This window comes from Bos javanicus, chromosome 2 (genome assembly GCF_032452875.1).
Source record: "Bos javanicus breed banteng chromosome 2, ARS-OSU_banteng_1.0, whole genome shotgun sequence".
Classification (NCBI taxonomy): domain Eukaryota; kingdom Metazoa; phylum Chordata; class Mammalia; order Artiodactyla; family Bovidae; genus Bos; species Bos javanicus.
Genome location: NC_083869.1, coordinates 124196552 through 124218004, shown reverse-complemented (window position 1 = coordinate 124218004; position 21453 = coordinate 124196552). Strand labels below are relative to the sequence as shown.

Sequence of the window (21453 nt, the reverse complement as noted above, 5' to 3'; positions counted from 1 at the left end):
TTGCTGGGGGAAGGGGCGTTCTAGGCTGACCTAATAGCAGGGAGTTCGGTAGTATGCTTGGCATATGTGAGGAGCAGCAAGGAGACCAGTATAACTGTGGTCTAGTGACTGAGGGGAGCTGGCAGGAGAGGAGGTCAAAGTCATACTGGGGATATGGACGCAGAGCCATTTTACTCTGGGTGGGCTGGGGGACCATTGCAGGTTTGGAGAGCAGGAGTGACATCACCTCCTATGTTTACAAGGATCACTTTTGTCCTTTTGTGGAGAACAGATTCTAGGAGGGCGAAGGGATCAGAGGAGAGACCAGTGAGGAAGCTACTGCAACAAGTCAGCTGGGAGATGGTGGAGGCTGAGAGCTGGGAGGAAGTGGTGGCGGTGGTGAAAGTGGTTAGATTCTGGGTTTGTTTTGAAGGCAGAGCTAACTGCGTTTGTTGATGGATTGGATATGCAGTGAGAGAGCGAAATAGAAGTCAAGGATGGCTCCAAGGCGTTTTGCTTGAGCAGCCAAAAGAATGGAGTTATCATTTACTGCAAGGGAGCAGACTGTGGAAGGAGCAGGTGTGACGGGGTGCCATAGATCAGGAGTTCTGTGTTGGAAATGTTGACTTTGAGATGCCTATTAGATGTTCAAGTGGAGATATCCATCAGGCGGATGGATTTACGAGTGTGGGGTTTAGGGAAGAGGTTTGGGCTGCAGATATAAATTTGAAAGTCGTCAGTATAGACATGGTGTAGATGATATTTAAAGCCATGAGACTGGATGAGATCTTTTATGCTGGTGGTTCTTAGTGGGGGTGATTTTGTCTCCCAGGAGTCATCTGCAGTGTCTGGTTGTCACAACTGGGGGTGGGGTGCTAATGGCATCTTAGGGATAGAGGAAGCCAGAGAAGGTGATAAATATCCTACGGTGTATAAGCAGCCTCTTCAACAAAAAATTATCTAGTCTGAGATGTCAGTAATGCCAAGGTTGAGAACCCCTGATTTAGTCCTTAGATTTTAGGGAATAAGTGTAGATGGAAAAGAGAGGAGCAGTGAAGCCTGAATTGTGCAACCCTCTAGTTTTGGATTAACTAGAGGTGATTGCATGTAAATGTATTAAATGCCTGTGAAGCTGAGTGCCTAACTCACAGTGAACACTCAGTGAATGACAACTATTATTGTTATGGTGTTTTTAACTCTTCAAGGCCAGTTCTGGTTAGGTACTTGGTATGAAAGAAATCAGAGCCTGGGGTGCACAGAGTCTCTCTTTCACTCCTGTTGGTGTGCACATGAGGGGATGGAAGCCCAGAGATGGGAAGGCACTTGCCTGTGACTATACAGTAAGTTAAGAACCCAAGTTTCATGGTGACAGCTATTGATCATTCCCGTTTTACAGATGAGAAAATTGAAATTTCGAGTTAGTCACTGGCCCAAATTGACACAGTGAGTCCATAGCAGAGTCCGAACCAAGGTTTGAATGTCCTGACTTCCAGTCTCATGCTGGAAACCACCACCACCACCTTACTACCAGTAAGAGTTGCATAGCTGCCATCGTGGGCTGAGTACCCGCTCTGTGCCAGGCACTGCTAAACACTTTACATGGCCTGGCTGGGACAGAAGCTGTTAAATTAGCAGGGACCAGGCAGACAGGATCCAAACAACTCAGCCTGCTCCTCTTAATCACATGTTTCTCTTCGTTTGCATCACCACCCCCTCTTTGCTTAGGCGCCTTGACCCATAGTTTTGCTGTTGGCCAGCTGTGTTGTCATCTCTTTGGGCTCCATGAAACTCCCCTCCCACAGTATTATTTACTGTAAAAACAATAATATAACACCAGTAGAGGCATTTAAAAGAAATCACTCTAAATCTCACCATCCTAGCCCAACAGCTGTTTTAGTTTTCCTGCCTCCTGCAAATCTCTGCCCATATGCCTACAGTACACATTTCACACCCTTGTCATTGGGATGTGGAAAGCGTTCTGCACTCTACTTCCTTTTCTTGGTGTTGTTACTTGTGTTATGTTGTTTATAATTGTGTTTATTGTCTGTAGGAGTCCACTGAGTGTCTCCATATGGCTGGGCTATTTGCCTCTAGATTTTTATTATTGTGAATAATACTGTATTGAAAAACTTAGTGCTGATCATGCTATATTCCCCCCTTGAATTATTTCTTTCATGTAAGTAGTCAGAGGTGATTTAAGGAAGGGCTTTGATGTATATTGCTTTAAAAAGTGGTTGTACTAATTAATACTGCTGCTATTTGGGCTTCCATGGTGGCTCAGACGGTTAAGTGTCTGCCTACAATGCGGGAGACCTGGGTTCGATCCCTGGGTCGGGAATTTCCCCTGGAGAAGGAAATGGCAACCCACTCCAGTACTCTTACCTGGAAAATCCCATGGACGGAGGAGCCTGGTAGGCTGCAGTCCGTGGGGTTGCAAAGAGTTGGATACGACTGAGCGACTTCACTTCACTTCATAAAGGGTGCTGCTATATATAAGGGTATATCTTATCCTTGTTGTTGTTCAGTCGCTAAATCACGTGTGACTCGGCGACCCCATGGACTGAAGCATTCCAGGCTTCTCTGTCCTCCATTATCTCTCAGAGTTTGTTCAAACTCATGTCCATTGAGTTGATGATGCCCATCCAACCATCTCATCCTCTGTCATCCCCTTCTCCTCTTGCCCTCAATCTTTCCCAGCATCAGGGTCTTTTCCAATGAGCTGGCTCTTTGCATCAGGTTGGCCAAAGTATTGGAGCTTCAGCTTCAGCATCAGCCCTTCCAATGAATATTCAGAGTTGATTTCCTTTAGGATTGACTGGCTTGATCTCCTTGCAGTCCAAGGGACCTCAGGAGTCTTCTCTAGCACCACAGTTCGAAAGCATCAATTCTTTAGCACTCAGCCTTCTTTATGGTCCAACTCTCACATCCATACATGACTACTGGGAAAACCATAGCTTTGACTATATGGACTTTTGTCAGCAAAGTGATGTCTGTGCTTTTTAATACACTGTCTAGATTTGTCATAGTTTTTCTCCCAAGGAGCAAACATCTTTTATTTTCGTGGCTACAGACACCGTATCTCACCATTAACGTGCACATATTAATTAACTCCTATGAGTTAGACTCACACCATCTCATGTAACTCTCACACTGCTCTTCAAAGTAGGTGTTATTATATCTCCATTTTTTAGTTAAAGAACTTGGTGTTCAAAGGGAGTTAAATCACTTCCCTGAAGTCACAGAACTAATGAAATGTGGGGATAGGATTTGAACTCTGCTGTACCCAATCCCACTCCAAAGCCCCTTCCTCAAGCAACAGTTAATATTTCAGGGTTATTGAGTGCTCCTTAGCATCATTAAAATCAACGCATTGGGGGCTAATTTAACAGATGTTAACTGTTAGCCTTCTTGTTTAAAAAAAAAAAATGTGCATTTAGACCTTTGACCTCTGAGTGGCCTACAGCCCTGTGGAATTTAGAGGGTTGGGGCTTTGAGGCCCCCAGGTTCTGTTTTGCCAGTGTATGCTGGCAGCCGAAGAGCGTGTGTCTGGGTGCCAGATGGTTTTTGGAAACACAGAGAGACTCGTGAATTCACACCCCTCAATCAACATATCAGCCTGTAGTCAACAAACTATTTGAGCCTCTGGATCTGCCCAAATTTGTTCAGGGTGGGGAGAGAAAGAAAAGTGCGCTTTCTTCTCAGAGACCCCTCTGTCTAGCCAGCGGGAAGGGGGCTAGCATAGCTGTTGGAGAATGAAATACTTAAGCATGAGGGTGAAAGTTTCAGTCTTCAAGTTAGAGGTTACCATTTTGTGCCCTGAAAACTGTTGTTTTTTTTTCTTTTTCTTTTGGCTGTGAGGAATCTTAGTTCCCTGACCAAGGATCAAACCTGCACCCCCTGCATTGGAAGTGTGGAGTCCTAACCATTGGAACACCAGGGAGGTCCCCTGGCAAAAAGGTTTGAAAAAAAAAAACCCGAGTAGGTTGCCAGTATTTAAAAATCTGGAGATTTCACACAAAAAATTGGAATTTCTGGCTTCATTAATGGGAAGATCTGGCAACCTGGCCCGGAACTGAGCGGCAGCTGCTTCTTTTGGATGAGATGCTTACCATCTCATTGGTCATGGTCCCAGCCCAGCCTGTGTCACCGGTTTGCAGTTGATGGTTCGTGTCCTTGTCTGAACGCTGCAGGAAGGTGAAGGAAGCAGTGTGCTTCCACCAAACCTGGAAGGATGGTAAAGGCTGTGGAGCAGGTATTCCCACGGGTGGGGATGATGTGAGCAGAGCTTCAGGGAACCGAGATCCACTCTCACTAGTGCAAGTAAATCCATGGTACTTGGCTTTAGTAGACAGAGACACAGACAGAGGCACAGACACAGACACCTTGGGACAGGACACGTCGGGCAGCCAGGACCAGAGCCAGAAAGTCTCAGGAAATAAAGCAAAGACCTCTGGACAAGATGGCAGAGTGACTGCAGAGTGAACACACACAAAACTCACCCATTCCTTTCTAAACAGATAAGAACAATGAGTTATAACAAAACTATATAGAAAAGCATTAGGAGAATCTCCATGGCCCAGGAACAGCAGAGAAAAGACAAGTGTGGTAAGTGGGCTTGCAGTTAGCAGCCCTCAAGATGCAGTGAGCAGGGAATCAGCCTATTAACGTTTTTGTCGGGTGAGGATCGGGTCTGCCTTGTTGTGGGGATAAGAGAGCCAGGCTCTCTGTAAGAAGTCAAGAGGTAAGCCTTACTCTCAGGTGCCGAAATCTCTCGGTGGCATTCTGATGTATGGCTGGAGACGGCCACTTGCCAGGGAAGGAAGGAAAGTTGCACTGTGCTGGCCAGTGCACCTACCCATCCGCTCACAAGTGAGGAGCAGCCTGATGTTTCTCTCTGCATTGTCTTTGTAAGGAGCATCCTGAGCAAATTAATCATATGAAAACGATAATAGGGTCATACTTAATCATCTTAAGAGGCCAAGCACTAGGACTTTCTTTCCTGTTTATTAAGGTGTGTCCTGATATCCTCTAACTGGGGACACTTGGCAGGTGTCACAGAACCTGCACAGTCAGAGGGCAAGAGAGAAGAGGATCATTAGTAATTGTGGCTTCGTCCGTCATGTTATAGATGAGGAAATTGACACCCAGAGATTTACTTAGGATTGCACAGCTGCTCAGTGCAGATGCAGGACTGGGGCCTGAGCCCCCAAGTAAAGAAGCCTCGATTTCTTTACTTATAAAATGTGGATAACATTCTGGTCCTATAGAATCCTCAAGAGGCTATGAAGCACAGTAATATGCACTTGCCTTATGTCAGAGAAGGCAATGGCACCCCACTCCAGTACTCTTGCCTGGAAAATCCCATGGACGGAGGAGCCTGGTAGGCTGTAGTCCATGGGGTCGCTAAGTTGGACAAGACTGAGCGACTTCACTTTACCTTTTCACTTTCATACATTGGAGAAGGAAATGGCAACCCACTCCAGTGTTCTTGCCTGGAGAATCCCAGGGACTGGGGAGCCTGGTGGGCTGCCGTCTATGGGGTCGCACAGAGTCAGACACAACTGAAGCGACTTAGCAGCAGCAGCAGTATGTTGGGTAGCTGCCTCTCCAGAGGCATTGGTGTGGTTAATTAATTAATTTTTAAAAAGATATCCTTTTTATTCATTTGGAGAAGGCTTTTGAGAGTCCCTTGGACTACAAGGAGATCCAATCAGTCCATCCAAAAGGAAATCAGTCCTGAATATTCATTGGAAGGACTGATGTTGAAGCTGAAACTCCAATACCTTGGCCACCTGATGCAAAGAGCTAACTCATTTGAAAAGACCCTGATGCTGGGAAAGATTGAAGGCGGGAAGAGAAGGGGACAACAGAGGATGAGATGGTTGGGTGGCATCAACGACTCAATGTGCATGAGTTTGAGTAAACTCTGGGAGCTGGTGATAGATAGGGAGGCCTGGCGTGCTGCGGTCCATGGGGTCGCAAAGAGTCGGACACAACTGAGCAACTGAACTGAACTATTATTCATTTATTATTTATTTATTTGGCTTAATTTAAACTTATTTATTTTAATTGGAGGCTAATTACTTTACAGTATTGTATTGGTTTTGCCATACATCAACATGAATCCACCACGAGTGTACACATGCTCCCCATCCTGAACCCCCCTCCCACCTCCCTCCCCTTACCATCCCTCTGGGTCATCCCAGTGCACCAGCCCCAAGCATCCTGTATCCTGCATCAAACCTGGACTGGCGATTCGTTTCTTATATGATATTATACGTGTTTCAATGCCATTCTCCCAAATCATCCCACCCTCTCCCTCTCCCACAGAGTCCAAAAGACTGTTCTATACATCTGTGTCTCTTTTGCTGTCTCGCATACAGGGTTGTCATTACCATCTTTCTAAATTCCATATGTATGTGTTAGTATACTGTATTGGTGTTTTTCTTTCCGGCTTACTTCACTCTGTATCATAGGCTCCAGTTTCGTCCACCTCATTAGAACTGATTCTATTATTTATTTTTTAAATATTTTACTTATTTGGCTGTGCTAGATCTTAGTTGGACGTGGGATCTTTGATCTCTGTAACAGCATGCGAGGGTCTTGTTCCCTGACCAGGGATCGGACCCGGTTACCTGCATTGGGAAGTGGAGTCTTAGCCACTGGATCATCAAGGAAGTTTCCTGGTTTATTTTTATGTCTTTTTAGTTTTTGGACAGTGAATTCCTCGTGGGGAGGCAGAGTAGTGGTGGCTGAGAGTGTGGGTTCTGAAGCCGGCCTGCCAGGTTTGGATTCCAGCTTCACTACTTACTGTCTGTGTGGCAGTCAGCAAGGTTACTTAATTTCTCCTGTGTGCCTCTATTTCTACATCTGCATGACAAGGCTAATAATGGCAGCTTTCTGTTAGATTACAGGGAAGGTTAAATGAGATAAAGCATTTTAAAGCCTCTAGAGCAATGTTTGGCACAGACAAAGCCCCCAAGAAATGTTTACAGCCATCATCATCATCATCTTTATAGAACAGATTGTATTTCCCTTTTTTCTTTGGCAGCCAGGGAACTCATCACCTAATTTGAGCCTTATATTTATAGCTCCATGTGGGACCTAATGGCATGCATTTCTATTTTCCTAACATTCTCTGGCATTATTTAGCTATTTGGCTCTCATTTCCCCCATTATGCTGACTTCTCTGTATTATTATATTGTACATATTACTGTAAACTGTTTTAGAACAAGTTTGGAATTAACAGAGAATGAAGAAAAATACAACAGTTGGTTGATTCAGACTGTCTTGACTTCCTTCAGAAGGAATTTGGAATAGGAAGTAAACTGTATTATTAAAAAAATTATAGCTAATATTTTTGATGGCTTACTGTGTATTGGAGCTTCCCTCATAGCTCAGTTGGTAAAGTATCCGCCTACCATACAGGAGACCCTGGTTCAATGCCTGGGTCGGGAAGATCCCCTGCAGAAGGGAAAGGCTACCCACTCCAGTATTCTAGCCTGGAGAATCCCATGGACTGTATAGTCCATGGGTCACAAAGAGTCGGGTATGACTGAGCCACTTTCACATTGTGTATTAGCCATTGCTACACGTGCTTTGCATGTTTTACCTTAAACCTCACAGCCATCCTATGAGATCGAGCCTATTATCCCATTTTGCAGATGAGGAAACTAAGGCTCAGAGAGATAAAGTGACTTAGCCAGTAGTTGTCAGCTGCAAGCGACAGAGCCAGTATTCAGATGTGGGCCTGCCTGACTCCAAAACATACACTTTATTCCTTTTTTGCTGCACTGAGGGGTCTCTTGGACTCTTGGGGGCAAATGAGGGTTGAAACTAGTCAGCTGCCTGATGTTTTCTCTCTAATCCTACTTCTCCTCCTATTTCTTCTACGCTTTCTGTTACTCGGATTCCCCAGAGCCCATGAGGGCCCCCAAAGGCCTGGCTTTTGCTGAGATCCAGGCCCGCCAGCTGACCCTGCAGTGGGAACCGCTGGGCTACAACGTGACACGTTGCCACACCTACTCGGTGTCCCTGTGCTACCACTACACCCTGGGCATCAGCCACAACCAGACCGTCCGGGAATGTGTGAAGATGGAGCGGGGTGTCAGCCGCTACACCATCAAGAACCTACTGCCCTACCGGAATGTCCACGTGCGGCTTGTCCTCACTAACCCCGAGGGGCGCAAAGAGGGCAAGGAAGTCACCTTCCAGACAGACGAGGACGGTAAGAGGCCTCCTGATCCCTGGTGCCCACAGACGCTACGTGTCTGAGACTGAAATTCCTGTAGGAGATTTTTTGCTTAGATTTAAGCCAACTGTATGATAACAGAGTAATGATACTAATATCTATTCCTTGGAAGACTTTGGGTAAAATTGGTATAATTTCTTCCTTAAAATGTTTGGGAACGTTTACCAGGGAAGTCATTTCGACCTGGGGTTTTCATTGTGGCAGGGTTTTTAATAACAATTTTAATTTTCAAAATAGATATTGGAATATTCAGACTTTCTAGTCTTTGTATAAGTTTTGGTGTACTGAGTTTTTAGGGGTTTGATCATTTCACTTAAATTGTCAACTATCCTGACATAAAGTTGGCTATAATATTCTCTTGTTATATTTACTGAATGTCTGAAGGATCTATTGTGCTATTCCCTTTTTCATGCCTGATATTGGTAATTTGTGTCTTCTCTTTTTTCCTCATGTTTGTTCTTGGTAAGGGTATATAAATTTTATTAATCTTTACAAAGAGCCAAATTTTGGCCTAGTTTATTTTTTTTTTTTATTTTATACTTACGTTCTGTTCTATTTCTTTTTAAAAATGCTTTCTTTGCATTTGATCAGCTGTTCTTTTAGTTTTTTGATATGGAAGCTTGTTAGATCATTGATTTTGAGCCTGTCTTCATTTCTAATATATGCATTTAAAGCTATAAATTTCCCTCAGCCCTGCTTTAGCTTTATCACACAAGTTTTGCTATATCCTATCTTCAGTATCATTCAGTTTAAAATATTTTCTGATTTCTGTTATGATTCATTCTTTGACCCAAGGGTTATTTAGAATTACGTTGTTTGATTTCTGACTGGGATTTCTCTAATTATCTTTTTGTTATTGATTTCTGGCTTACACTATAGTCAGAGTACACGCTCTAATTTTGGTCTTTTGAAATTTGATCCGTGCTTTATGGCCTGATATATGGTTGTGAGTGAGTGAGTCTTTCAGTCCGACTCTGCGACCCCATGGACTATACAGTCTATGGAATTCTCCAGCCCAGAATAGTGGAGTGGGTAGCAGTTCCCTTTTCCAGGGGATCTTCCCAACCCGGGGATCGAACCCAGGCCTCCTGCATTGCAGGTGGAATCTTTACTAGCTGAGCCACCAGCGATATATGGTTAAATTCTAGTAAATGTTCCATATCTACTTGAAAAAAATGTGCATTCTGTCATTGTTGAGTGTACTGTTCCACTTATATCAAGCTCACATTCATTAGTTTCAGAACGCTTTTTATATATTAATGCACACGCACCTCACGACAACCCTGTCTGGCTGTTTACTGTTACCATTCCCGTTTTGCCAATGAGGTCCCATTACTAGTAGATGGGTAGCAGAGCTGGGTTTCAAACCTGGCCATCTGTTTGAAAGTTGTTTTTCTTAATAGCTACATTCTAATCTCAGCACAGGTCCAAAGCCTTCCTCCAGATTGCTGTAAATCCCCAGGTACCCCTAAGCTTCTTGGTTAATAGTTTTTTTGTTTGTTTGTTTCCTCACATGTACAATTTTCTGTCTGCACAGCAGTGGCCCAGATATAAAATTCAAGGCCTTTCTCAATTTCCAGAAAACCCCACTCACCTGAGGAAGTGTGTATGCCCTGTGCCCTGCACTGATGAGGGTTTGCTGGGGGTGGGAGTGAAGTCTGGAGGGGTTTACCCTAAATCATTGTAAATGTAGGGGAGGAGAAACTTAACTTTTTTCTCCTAACCTATCTGAGGTTCATTGGCTCAGATCCTGTAAATTGACTGAGCAAAGATAGATTAACAAGATAAAAATATTAAACAAATTTTTGTTATAAATTCTATTTATTTTTTGTTATATATTCTTAAAAATTGAAGTGTGGTTAATTTGCAATATTGTGTTAGTTTTAGGCATAAGCAAAGGGATTCACTTTATTATATATAATAAAATAAATTTTATTAATCTTTCAAAAGCTTATATAATGTATATATGTATGAATATATACACACATATATATATTCAGATTATTTTCCATTATAGGAAACAGGAGTTTATGAACACACGCTTTGCATATAATAGGGAGTACTCAGTAATGAGTAACTGAAAGGAGTGGTAAGAACTTGGGTTTATAAAGCATCTTAACCGAAGAACAATGAATTTTTAGAAAAGTGACAAGACAAAAGAAAAGGACTTCAAACTTCTAGGGGCCGCAAATTAGGGGAAATCAAATGTATGGGGAAATTAATGGTGGTCAGTAAAGTTTGTTAGGTAGATTCCTCTGGGCTAATAAGGGTCCAGAGGTTTCTCCATGATTAACTTCTGTCCTACCAGGTCGGGCGGGGGCGGGGGGCACCTGTGCAAATGTATGTCCTACTTTTAGGCAAATAGGGGAAAGGTAGAGAATTTTTTCTTGTGTATGCTCCTATATTGCCTTCTCAGTTCAACTCAAGATAATCCTTATTCCAAGTGACATATTTTGGGGTAGCATGTACTCAGAATTCTCTCCAGTAGGAGGTGTTGTCAGCATTGGGAGTTTAGTCCTTCCAATAGGACTGTAGCTGTGGTTTTACCTTTTCTGATCAGTGTATATTCTTTTTATGACTGGCTTCTCTGTCTCAGCTTTATGCTTGAGGGATTCAGCCAAGTTGCGTGTACAGTTCTAGAGAATTTATTCTCATTGCTGAATAATCCATTATGTGAATATTTATTCATCCTATTTACTATTGTTAGGCATTTGGGTTGCTTTCAACTATTTTACATTGGAGAAGGAAAAGGCAACCCACTCCAGTGGTTCTTGCCTGGAAAATCCCAGGGACAGAGGTGGGCTGCTGTCTGTGGGTCGCACAGGGTCAGACATGACTGAAGCAACTTAGTGGCAGCGGTGGCGGCAACTATTTTAAATTGTGCTGCAAATAAAATTCTTGTAGATTCTTTTTTTTTTTTTTGAAGATCTACACAATTTTGATGGGTTTATGCCTAGGAGTGGAACAGCTAGATTTCAGGGTTTGTGTTCATAATGAGATATATCCAGTTTTCTCAAGCGGTTGTGTTGAATTACACTCCCACTAGCAGTGTGTGAAAATTTCAGTTGCTCTGCATCCTCACCAACACTTGGAATTGTCTTTTTCCTTTTAACGTTTTGGTGGGTGAATAGTGGAATTGCCTGGTTAACTTAATTTTAACCCAAGGTTCTTGAGCTGTTATCTTGGTTTCCGCCTTCCCCTACCTTAGAAGTTCAGCTTCCGCACAAAGGTTTATCAAAGTGTTTTCCCAAACAAAGGAGGCCATTCTCTTCCTAGAGGAAATTCCTTGAGCCAGCTGTGAAGATGATACCTTAAAACAAAAACAAAACAAAACCATATCTGAAAGGGCTTCTGCTGAAATGTTGACAGTGTTTATCTCTGGGTGATGGAACTGTCGGTACCATTACTTTTCTTTATGCTTATTTTGATTTTCTACATTGAACATATTGTTTGTGTAATTAGTAATTTTCAGACAAGAAAACATCTCCACCCATAATCCTGCCACTGTAAGGCAGTTGTTTTCATTTTTCTGGCAAATGTCTGTATTTTCTGAAAACCACTCAGCTGGAACAAAATAGGAGCATTCATTCTTCTCTGCGAAATGCCTCCTGCACAGTAATGAAAATGCCAGCTGCCCTTTTCGAGTGCTCAGACGTAGCCCGGACCATATGAGAGTGCTGATAGGTATTTGCCTTGGGGCTTTATGTACATCACATCATTTAATTCTGGTCGAGGAGGTGTTATTATCATCCCCATTTCACAGGTGAAGAAGCCAAGGCTCAGAGAGGCTGAGTGGTCCAAGCGTCCCAGCTAGGAGATGGCAAGGCTGGAATCTGGTTCCAAAGCTTGCTTTTCCCTGCCCCGTGTCATCTTTCCCTTGCAGTGCCTGGCGGGATTGCGGCTGAGTCCCTGACCTTCACTCCGCTGGAGGACATGATCTTCCTCAAGTGGGAGGAGCCCCAGGAACCCAATGGCCTCATCACTCAGTATGAGGTGGGTGGGGCCCTGGTGGACGGTGGGCCCACAGGTTGGAGAGGGCAGTGTGTGGGGTGGGAGAACAGAGGTGATCATTGGAGTTCCTTCAGCTGTGGCTGGGGTCCATACCCTATGGGTGATGGGGGACCTGAAGGCAGAAGGCAAAGGTACCCAGAGGCCTGGGCTGAGGGGTACCCACGGTTCCCCCAAGCCTCCGCCTTTGCCCAGCCATTTCCCTGGCTCACCTGAACCATGATGGGTGGGAGGCTACTTCCCCACCCCTGAGCCTGCCTCTTGCCCATTCTGCCCCTAGATCAGCTACCAGAGTGTTGAGTCGTCAGACCCGGCGGTGAATGTGCCGGGCCCACGGCGTACCATCTCCAAGCTCCGCAACGAGACCTACCATGTCTTCTCTAACCTGCACCCGGGCACCACCTACCTGTTCTCAGTGCGGGCCCGCACGGGCAAAGGCTTCGGCCAGGCGGCGCTCACCGAGATCACCACCAACATCTCAGGTGAGCCCCGCCTGACATAGCCTGGCCCCTCTGGGGAGGGCCAGAGTCCCCTGGGCACGGAGGTGGGGCTTCTTGGGGGTGGAAATGGAGGACTCCTGCTGAGATAAATGAACCATTTAGAGGGTGAGGTCAGGGAGGATTAACTCAGAGGGTTCTGGAGATGGTTGGTGGAATCCGAGGGCTGAGGTCAGGGGTCAGGGAAGCTCAGGTCAGAGGGAACAGGGAGGCAGAGGCTGAAGGGGAAGCGGTCGGATGGCAGAGGTCAAGGAGCCTGGAGGCCTGGCCTTCCTGGTGCAGTGGCCAGGCTCCAGGCTTATGTCCTTGTCCCCTCCCCCAGCGCCCAGCTTTGATTATGCTGACATGCCGTCACCACTGGGCGAGTCTGAGAACACCATCACCGTGCTTCTGAGGCCGGCACAGGGCCGCGGGGCGCCCATCAGGTGGGCATGCATGTAACGGAGGGGCGGGAGGTCAGGGCGGTAAAAGAGGCCTGTGCTCTGACCCAGAACCCCAACCCAGGCCCGCTCACCTTTGTCTTCCCTCAGTCTCCTCCTCGGAGTTCAGAGTGTCAGGAGGAGGATGTTCTGTGATCCTGGGCAGGTGGAAGGCTGGCACTCACTCCCCTCAGGTCGTGGGCTGTCTGGTGGTGACTGTCACAAGATCTTGAACAGGAGATTGTTTGGATCTCTCCAGAGGACCTACCTCTGACACCTTGGGGCTTTATTTCTCCCCAGCTTTTCCCTTGGGGGTTCCTGTCGAGGGAGACACAAGGATGAGCTTTCTGGAAGGCTAGGGCATCTGGCCACATGGGGTCATCTCTCTGGGGTGTCTGAGAGCTTGGCTTCCCTACTTCTTTGCAGAGAAAGCAGATGCTGCAGTGACTGTTTCTGTTGGGGAGAAGGTGTTGGAGATAAGATGGGGTGTGTGTGTGTGTGTGATTGTGGGTGTGATGTGTGTGTATGTGAGAGTGTGAGTGTGTTTGTGCAATGTGTGCACACACTTCCTGTGGGCCAGACGTCATCTTAGGGACTTTACCTGCATGAGTCATTTGATCCTCACGGCAGCCGGTGGAGTGGGTATCAGCACCCTTATTTTCCGCATCAGGAAGCAGGCTCAGAGAGCCTGAATAATGTGCCCCTGAGGCCATACGCCTGGTAAGCGATAGCGCTGGGATTTGAAAGCCTGTACAGGCTGTACCTTTCCTTGAAGTCATGGAGCCTCCCTGGCCCTCTGGTCCACCCCCTCCTTCCCATAAAAGCTCAGGCACCAGGAGAGGGTGACAGCCTGCAGTTGGCCATGAGAGAGTCCTACTGAGACCCCCTAAGGTGGCAGGGGGTTTCCCAGGTGCTCTTGACACTCACTCACTTCCTCACTCCTCCTCGCTTTCACTTTTTCCTCCTGCTTTGCCTCCCTATATTTGCTACTGCACAGTCTGATTTGGGCTGATTCCCAGACACTAATGGGAGCTGCAGGAAGAAGTCTGCAGAGCTCAGTGGAATTTGGCATTTTGCAGGAGGCTCAGGACACTGGTGCCTCTGAATTGGGAGGAGTTGGGGACCCAACTACTCCAAAAAAGAAGCACCTTCTCCTTTCCTTGTCCCCTTGGGGGATCCTGTGAGCAGCCCAGTCAGCGTCTCAGGCAAGCCTGGGATGGGGCGAGGAATGGACCATGTGAGGTGGAAAGGCCTGATGACAGTGTGACCTTGGACATGTCCCTTCACCTCTCTGAGCCTCCCTTTCCTTTGTGCCTTATGGTGATTGTCCCAGATCAAGATGTGCTTTGTTCACGCTTCATGATTATTAGCATCTCCTGGCGGGACCTGGGGCCAGAGGAGGCCTGACCTCGGCCTGGGAAATGGAGTTGAGAGGGGCCTGGGCTGACTAATGATGGGATGAACCTGTCTGGCCTAAATCTTAGGGTGCTAGGGTGATTCCCTCCTAACTTGGGAGCTCAAAACAAAACAAAACAAAACAAAAAAAACAGCTGGAGAGCAAGGAAAAGGCACTTCTACTTTCCCAGAGTGCAGGCTGTCAGTATGGGGTGTCACACGCCCAGACGTGACTGAGGCTGGGAGTGGAAAGATTTAAATTTGTCAGCATTCATTTATTTACTCTTGGCTTTGTTCCACAGAAGATTTGGAGGAGCTCATAGGACAAGGCCATTCAGTATGGTGATGAAAATAAATAGACACACACAAGATGGGATCGGGAGACAGAGACCAGGGAACACAAATCAGCCATCAGGCCTGGGAGATGGCAGGCTCAGAGCTGCAGACCCAGGGCTGCCTCTGGGTTGGGAGAGTATTTGAGACGTAGGTTTAGTGTGACCTCGTTTGCCTGCTCAGTGACTGGCTCCCCCACTGGAGGCCAGTTCCAGGAAGCCCAGAGCCCCAGGTGCCCAGCGTAGGACTCATGTCTGAGCTCAGTAAAAACTTTCTGCATGAATGAATGCATTGTGTCTTACTCGAATTTACTGAGGCCTAGAGGGAACAGTTGGGAACCTGGTTGGAGCCCGGGACTTGAGGTTCCCAGACCCTAGGAGTCAGGGTGGAGCTTCAGGGCTCGGTTGGCTTGAGCAGGGCCCACATACTTTCAGCCTTAGTTACAGTAATAACAGTTGCCAGGCACTGGCTGCTTGTTAAACTTGCCTCTTTGCTCACCTCTACCTTATGCAGCCATCCCTGTAATCATTCCCATTTTACAGAGGAGAAAACTGAGGCCCAGGGAGCCTAAGTGACTTACCCAGAGCTGAGATGAGGGCTGTCCTGAGCCTGACCCCAAAGTCCACACCCTTAGTCACCAGATGGCTCTCCCTGTCCTCTGGCCACTGTGACCACTGCCCTGTCCCCTCCCCATGTCCAGTGTGTACCAGGTGATTGTGGAGGAGGAGCGGCCGCGGAGACTCCGGCGGGAGCCTGGTAGCCAGGACTGCTTCCCGGTGCCGCTGACCTTCGATGCAGCGCTGGCCCGGGGCCTGGTGCACTACTTCGGGGCTGAACTGGCGGCCAGCAGTCTGCCTGAGGCCATGCCTTTCACCGTGGGTGACAACCAGACTTACCGCGGCTTCTGGAACCCACCGCTTGAGCCCAGGAAGGCCTATCTCATCTACTTCCAGGCAGCAAGCCACCTGAAGGGGGTGAGGGGCCGGCCAGGGTCGTGGTGGGGGCGGTAGGGGAGGGGGGCAGGCTCAGGACAGGCCGGAGCAGGCTGCTACAGAAGCTGGAGACAATGCCCCATCCTCTACCCCTCCACCCTTCGCCTCCCACTAACCGTATTCTCCACCTCCTTCCCCATATTGCGCCCAGGCCTCCCGTAGCCCTGTGCACCTCTGTCTACCCATCTGAGCCCTGCCCTCCTAACCCCAGACACCTTCTCTCCAGTACTAACCCTTTCCGGGGGTTTCTTCCCTGATGGCTCAGATGTAAAAGATTTGCCTGCGATGCAGGAGACCCGAGTTTGATTTCCTGGGTCGGGGAGATCCCCTGGAGGAGGGCATGGCAACCCACTCCAGTATTCCTGCCTGGAGAATCCCAGAGATGACAGAGGATCCTGGTGGGCTTTTCCCGGATTCATTTCTATCCAAGCTCCCAGTCTGGTCCCTGCCGCCTCCTGAGGCCCTGGTCTTCCGTCTCAGGTTCCTCTGGCTCCAGAGGGTGTCCCTCTCCTCGTCTGGCTTTCACCTGACCTTGAAGCCTAGGACCCGCCTCCTCCCTCCCTGAAGCCCCGCCCTTCTCCAGGCTCCTCCCTCCTCGGATCGCTCCTTTCCAGGCTGCCCCCTGGCCAAGCGGACCTCTGGACCTGAGCGCTACCCTCATTTCTGAGCACCTCCTCCTTACCCCCTCCTTGTTTTTTTTTTTTTTCCTGTTCCCACCCATCTCATTCCACTTTCCTAAGGCATCGGTCTGTTTGTGGACCCCTCCCCTTCTTGGCCCCTCCGTCCCTGGTTCCCGTCGACCCTCCTGCCGGTGGGGTGTGTTTAGTTACAGTTCACACCAGAAAAACCCTGACCAGGGCTAAGACAGCCTGTCTAAGGTTGCCTCTGGGGAGGGTCAGGTCCTGGCTTCAGCAGTGCTGAGACCCACTCCATCTGTGCCTCCAGGAGACCCGGCTGAACTGCATCCGCCTCGCCCGGAAGGGTAAGTCCCCCTGATTCAGTCCTTCCGCCGCAGGTTTCTTACTTGCTGGGCTCTGGGGAGGTGGACGCTGGGCACTCAGGGCTGTGGGAGCTGAGGCGGGAGGTCTGGCAGACTGGTGGGGGCCAGGAAACATTTCCCTTCTTGGGCCTTATGTGCCCCATCTCGAGGGCTTCTCCCAGCCTGGGCACACACCCTCACACCACTATGGTCACAGAAGGGGCCTGGCAGAGGGTGAGCCATTGAAGTTGGGATTGGGGTGGTGGGTACTGGACCCTGGTCCTGGAGTCTGTATCTGCCCCCTTTCCTGTGGGGAGGAGAAGGGGGATAGCATGGACCCTGTAGCACTGACTCTGCTCCCAGATGGGGAATGTGGGTGGTTTCCAGTCCTGAGATGCCCTAACCGAGCCCTCGATACGTAATTCTCTTCCCTTGTTGCCTCCCAGGAGGGCAGGAGGCTGCGTCTGAAGGCCCCGTACACATCCTCCATCCCCCATCCACTGAAGGATGGGGAGGATTTGAGGCAGGAGAGAGGGCATCGCAGTGGGCACCACAGTCCTGTGTCTGCTGGGCTGTTCTGATGAGGAGCTATTCCAGATAGGGGCACAGGACACCTAAGGCCTCTGACCAGAGGATGCGGAAGGTGGGAGGGACAGTGAGAGATGGGTCTGATTGACTGAAAGGCGGGACATGTGCTGATGATGGGCAGATGTTTTTGTGCACCTGTTTGTGCAGGCTGGTTTATTCCTTGGGGCTTCAGTTTAGTCACTCAGTCATGTCTGACTCTTTGAGACCCCCATGGACTGCAGCACGCCAGGCTTCCCTGTCCATCACCAACTCCCGGAGTTTAGACCTCTGCAAGCAGGGGGAAGGTGGTTCCCGCCTCCGCTCTGATCCTCTGTCCTGTGTTGTTCTCCCCAGCCGCCTGCAAGGAAAGCAAACAGCCCCTGGAGGTGTCCCAGAGGTCGGAGGAGATGGGACTCATCCTGGGCATCTGTGCGGGGGGCCTTGCTGTCCTCATCCTCCTGCTGGGGGCCATTATTATTATCATCCGAAAGGGGTGAGTGAGGCCAGTGCCCTGGCCCACCCGGGGCTTCTGCCTGTCTGAGGCTGGGTGAGCAGAGAGGAGGCTAAGGGTTGGTTGGGCAGCCGCCTGGCGGGCGTGTGGAGGGCTGCCAACCTGGGCATCAGGCCTGTGGATCGACCCAAGCCGGTGAGGGGAAGCCCGAGACTCTGCAGATGGAGCTGCCCCAGAGTGGCTTGGCTGGAGCCCAGGTCTGGCCGGTGCCAGGTGCCCCTGTCCAGGGAAAGGCTCTCAGTGCCCGTTGCCAAGGAGCCGTGCTGGGAGTGGCCCCACCCGACTGTGCCCGCTGGGCTGTTCTGATGGGGATGGTGGGGAGGTGACCTGACTTGGCATCCTCAGTGCACGAGAGATCTTCTGCCGTCGAGTCTGCCCTAACCACGGGGTTGGCGTGTTGTCCCTGAGCAGTGGGGGGCGGGGCTCACTCCCCTTCACACCGAGGACCCTGAGCAGCGGCTCTTCCCAGGCTCCATCTTCTCTTGGGCTCAGCTTGCCCTGGACTCTGTTACTGTTGATCCCTGAGGAGTCCTTCTGGGCCTGTGACTCAGAGGAGACCTCCCTTCCTGCCCTTGCCATTTCCCAGGCCTCAAAGGTCCAGCCTTATGTTTGTGTGGGAGGCATTTTTGGGTACATTTCACAGTGGGCAGAGTGCATACCAGCCTATCTTAGAACCTAGAACTTAAACTGTTTTGGAGTTTTAGAAATCCAAGATGTGAGATTCTGAGAATCTCCAAGTTTAGAACTGTGGAGGCTCTGAACCTGGACACTGAGAGCTGCCATTGTAGTTCAAGGATGTCTGCTGCTGCTGCTAAGTCGCTTCAGTTGTGTCCGACTCTGTGCGACCCCATAGACGGCAGCCCACCAGGCTCCCCCATCCCTGGGATTCTCCAGGCAAGAACACTGGAGTGGGTTGCCATTTCCTTCTCCAATGCATGAAAATGAAAAGTGAAAGTGAATTCGCTCAGTCGTGTCCGACTCCCAGCGACCCCATGGACTGCACCCTACCAGGCTCCCCTGTCCATGGGATTTTCCAGGCGAGAGTACTGGAGTAGGGTGCCATTGCCTTCTCCCTCAAGGATGTCTAGCCTAGTGATTTTCCCATCTTCCAAAAGCAGCAGAACCTATCTTCGAAACACTAAATAAACCTCTCCTGAGAGCCAGTACATGGGGCACTAAAGACTGAGCCTTGGTTTGGAACTCGGTGGGCTTCTGAGACCCTGCCCCACCTCATTTTCCTTGCCCCACCTCATTCCCTACCAGGCAGCCCCAGGACACTGTGGTCCAAGCCCCTTAGTTGAGGAATGGAGACGCTGAGCCCCAGAGGGGGCAGAGACCTGCCCAAGGTCACCCGGGAGCCAGAGACAGAGCCTGCTCCATTCTCTCCCCTCCTGGGCTCTGGCTTCTGCGACCCTTGCTGCTGCCAAGTTGGGCACACGTGGGTGGGTTGGCTCTGGGTCTCTGGGCTGTCAGGAGCAGATAAGCAGGATCCAGGGAGAGAGGGAGAACTGGGCAGGGCCCCCCTTGCCTGAGGCCAGGCACCAGCAGGAAAGAGACTCTCCCCAAGAGTCTCGGGGTGGGGGCATGCCAGCAGTGGGGTGCTGGGATGGTCTGTTCAGGGCATCAGGCTCTGATTGTTCCCTGTGAAGCTTCCTGAGGCAAAATCATTTAAACTGTCATTTAATGAGTATTATGCTGTGCCAAGAGCTCTCCACACATCACCCATTAGAACCGTAGTTACTGATCACCTACTGTGTACCAGGCGCTGTTCCGGCACTCGGGAGACATCAGGGAATTTTTCCTTCCTGGATCCTGACTCACAAAGCAGATCTAAGTTCCTTTTCACAGGTCGGGAAACTATTATTAAGCGACTCGCTCATGTCACTTTAAGGAGCAGGTCCTGACTGGACCCAGGCCTGACCGCAAAGCTCATCCTCCTTGTGGCCCGGCGTGTGAAGGGCCTCACCACGGCTGGCACACAGAAGTTCCTATAGGGGGCGAGGCCCTGGGGGTGGGGAGTGGCACAGATAGAGGGCTGTAAGGGAGGGGTCAGATTCGGGGAATTGCAGGCGGTATTTGAGTCTCTCCAGATCTACTCTTGAGGGAAGACTGGCAAAGTAGGGAAGGTCACCCACCCCAGCAAAGAGAGTGCCAGGCCCAAGAGAGGATGGATGGGTCAGAGATGCTACCAGAGCCTCACTGGGAAGCCCTCCACTTCATGCAGCTGCTACTGGAAGCCTCTAGGATCCCTTCCCCGTAGCCACCTGCCTCTGCCCTGTTCCTTCTTAGATCCTCTAAAAGCCATTCAGTCCCATTCTGTAGCCCCTGGCTGCTTTCCCCCGAATCCTACCTGGCCTTCCGGGTTCACTGTGCTCTTGAGGGCTCCCTCAGTCTGCACCGTGGGTGCCATGGGGCAGAGCAGCTTTGGCAGGGATGGGGGTGTTCAGTTCAGCCTGGGGTATGGATGAAATGGACAGATTAGGAGGTTTCTAAGGGCGAGCAGCCCCCAGGGAGCTCCCGTGCACCCTACTGGAGGAAGGAGGCACCGGGGGTGGGGTGGAGGTGGCTGGGAGCAGGTCTCAGCTTCTTCATCCTGCCCCCTGGACAGTGAGGCTGGATGCACCTGCCCCTGGGAACTCTGGGCTGCCCCAGGCCAGTTGGACCCTTTAGTTCTGCTTCCAGAGACCCTCCCACTTCCCTTTGCAGCACTCCCCCCACCCTGCCCACCCCACCCTGCACTTCACTCACATACTCACATGCTTTGCTCAGTGTTTCTCTTCCCTGCTGGACTGAGAACTGCATGAAGGCAGAGGAGGTTCTGTCCTGTTGCCTGTGTGTCCCCCGGGTCCTCTGTGTATGACTTACGGATGACTCGGGTCCTCCTGAACCTGCGCCCCCGCCCAGCAAGCAGAGGGGCAGGGAAGGGCTGGGTGCACGCTTGCTGTCCAGGAGGGGATTATTTTTAACCTCACTTGTTTAGAGGAGAAAATGGAAGCTCAGAGAGGTGGAGTTCTTTTAGTTATTTTTCTTCATTTATTGATTACTCGGTTTAATAAAATCTGTATCGAGGGAATACATATTCCCTGGGCACTGTCCTGGGCCTGGGGATCCACAGTGGGCAAAAGCAGCCAGGATGCGGTCCTCTTGTGCTTTGTGGCTATGCGTGGGGAGTCTGGCATTAAACTAAAAAAAGCACAAATTGTGAAAAGACCAGGGTGTCAGGGTGAAGGGGCAGAGAGAGAGCAAAGGGGGAACTAATGAAGTTGGTGATTGTGGGGGAGTCCATAGGATCGGCCCTTTTGAAGTTATGACAGTTCAGCTGAGACCAGAAGAATGCCACTCCTTCAGCCCATCTCCCTGCCCTCAGGGCCACTCTGACCAGCTCAGGGCCCTGGACGCCCACTCTGTCCCTAGGATGGAAGACGTGCTGTGCGACCATAAGTGTTTCTCCCGCCCTGGCTGGGCCTCTGTCTTCCCCTCCCCTCTCCTTGCCTTCCCCTCCCTGCTGACGGGGTGACGTG

The 21453-nt window shown here is 49.5% G+C and overlaps 1 protein-coding gene across 4 annotated transcripts in view; it reads left to right on the top strand.

Annotated features, from left to right (window-relative positions):
* Nucleotides 1-21453, top strand: part of PTPRU (protein tyrosine phosphatase receptor type U) — an 88448-nt gene that overhangs the window by 30591 nt on the left and 36404 nt on the right. For all 4 annotated transcript variants that reach the window (XM_061390301.1, XM_061390292.1, XM_061390282.1 and 1 more), the window contains exons 8-14: nt 7899-8207; nt 12115-12224; nt 12520-12721; nt 13059-13161; nt 15584-15857; nt 16821-16857; nt 17776-17914. In XM_061390301.1, the coding sequence (XP_061246285.1) occupies nt 7899-8207; nt 12115-12224; nt 12520-12721; nt 13059-13161; nt 15584-15857; nt 16821-16857; nt 17776-17914 (1174 nt within the window). The remainder of the gene's footprint in view (nt 1-7898; nt 8208-12114; nt 12225-12519; nt 12722-13058; nt 13162-15583; nt 15858-16820; nt 16858-17775; nt 17915-21453) is intronic.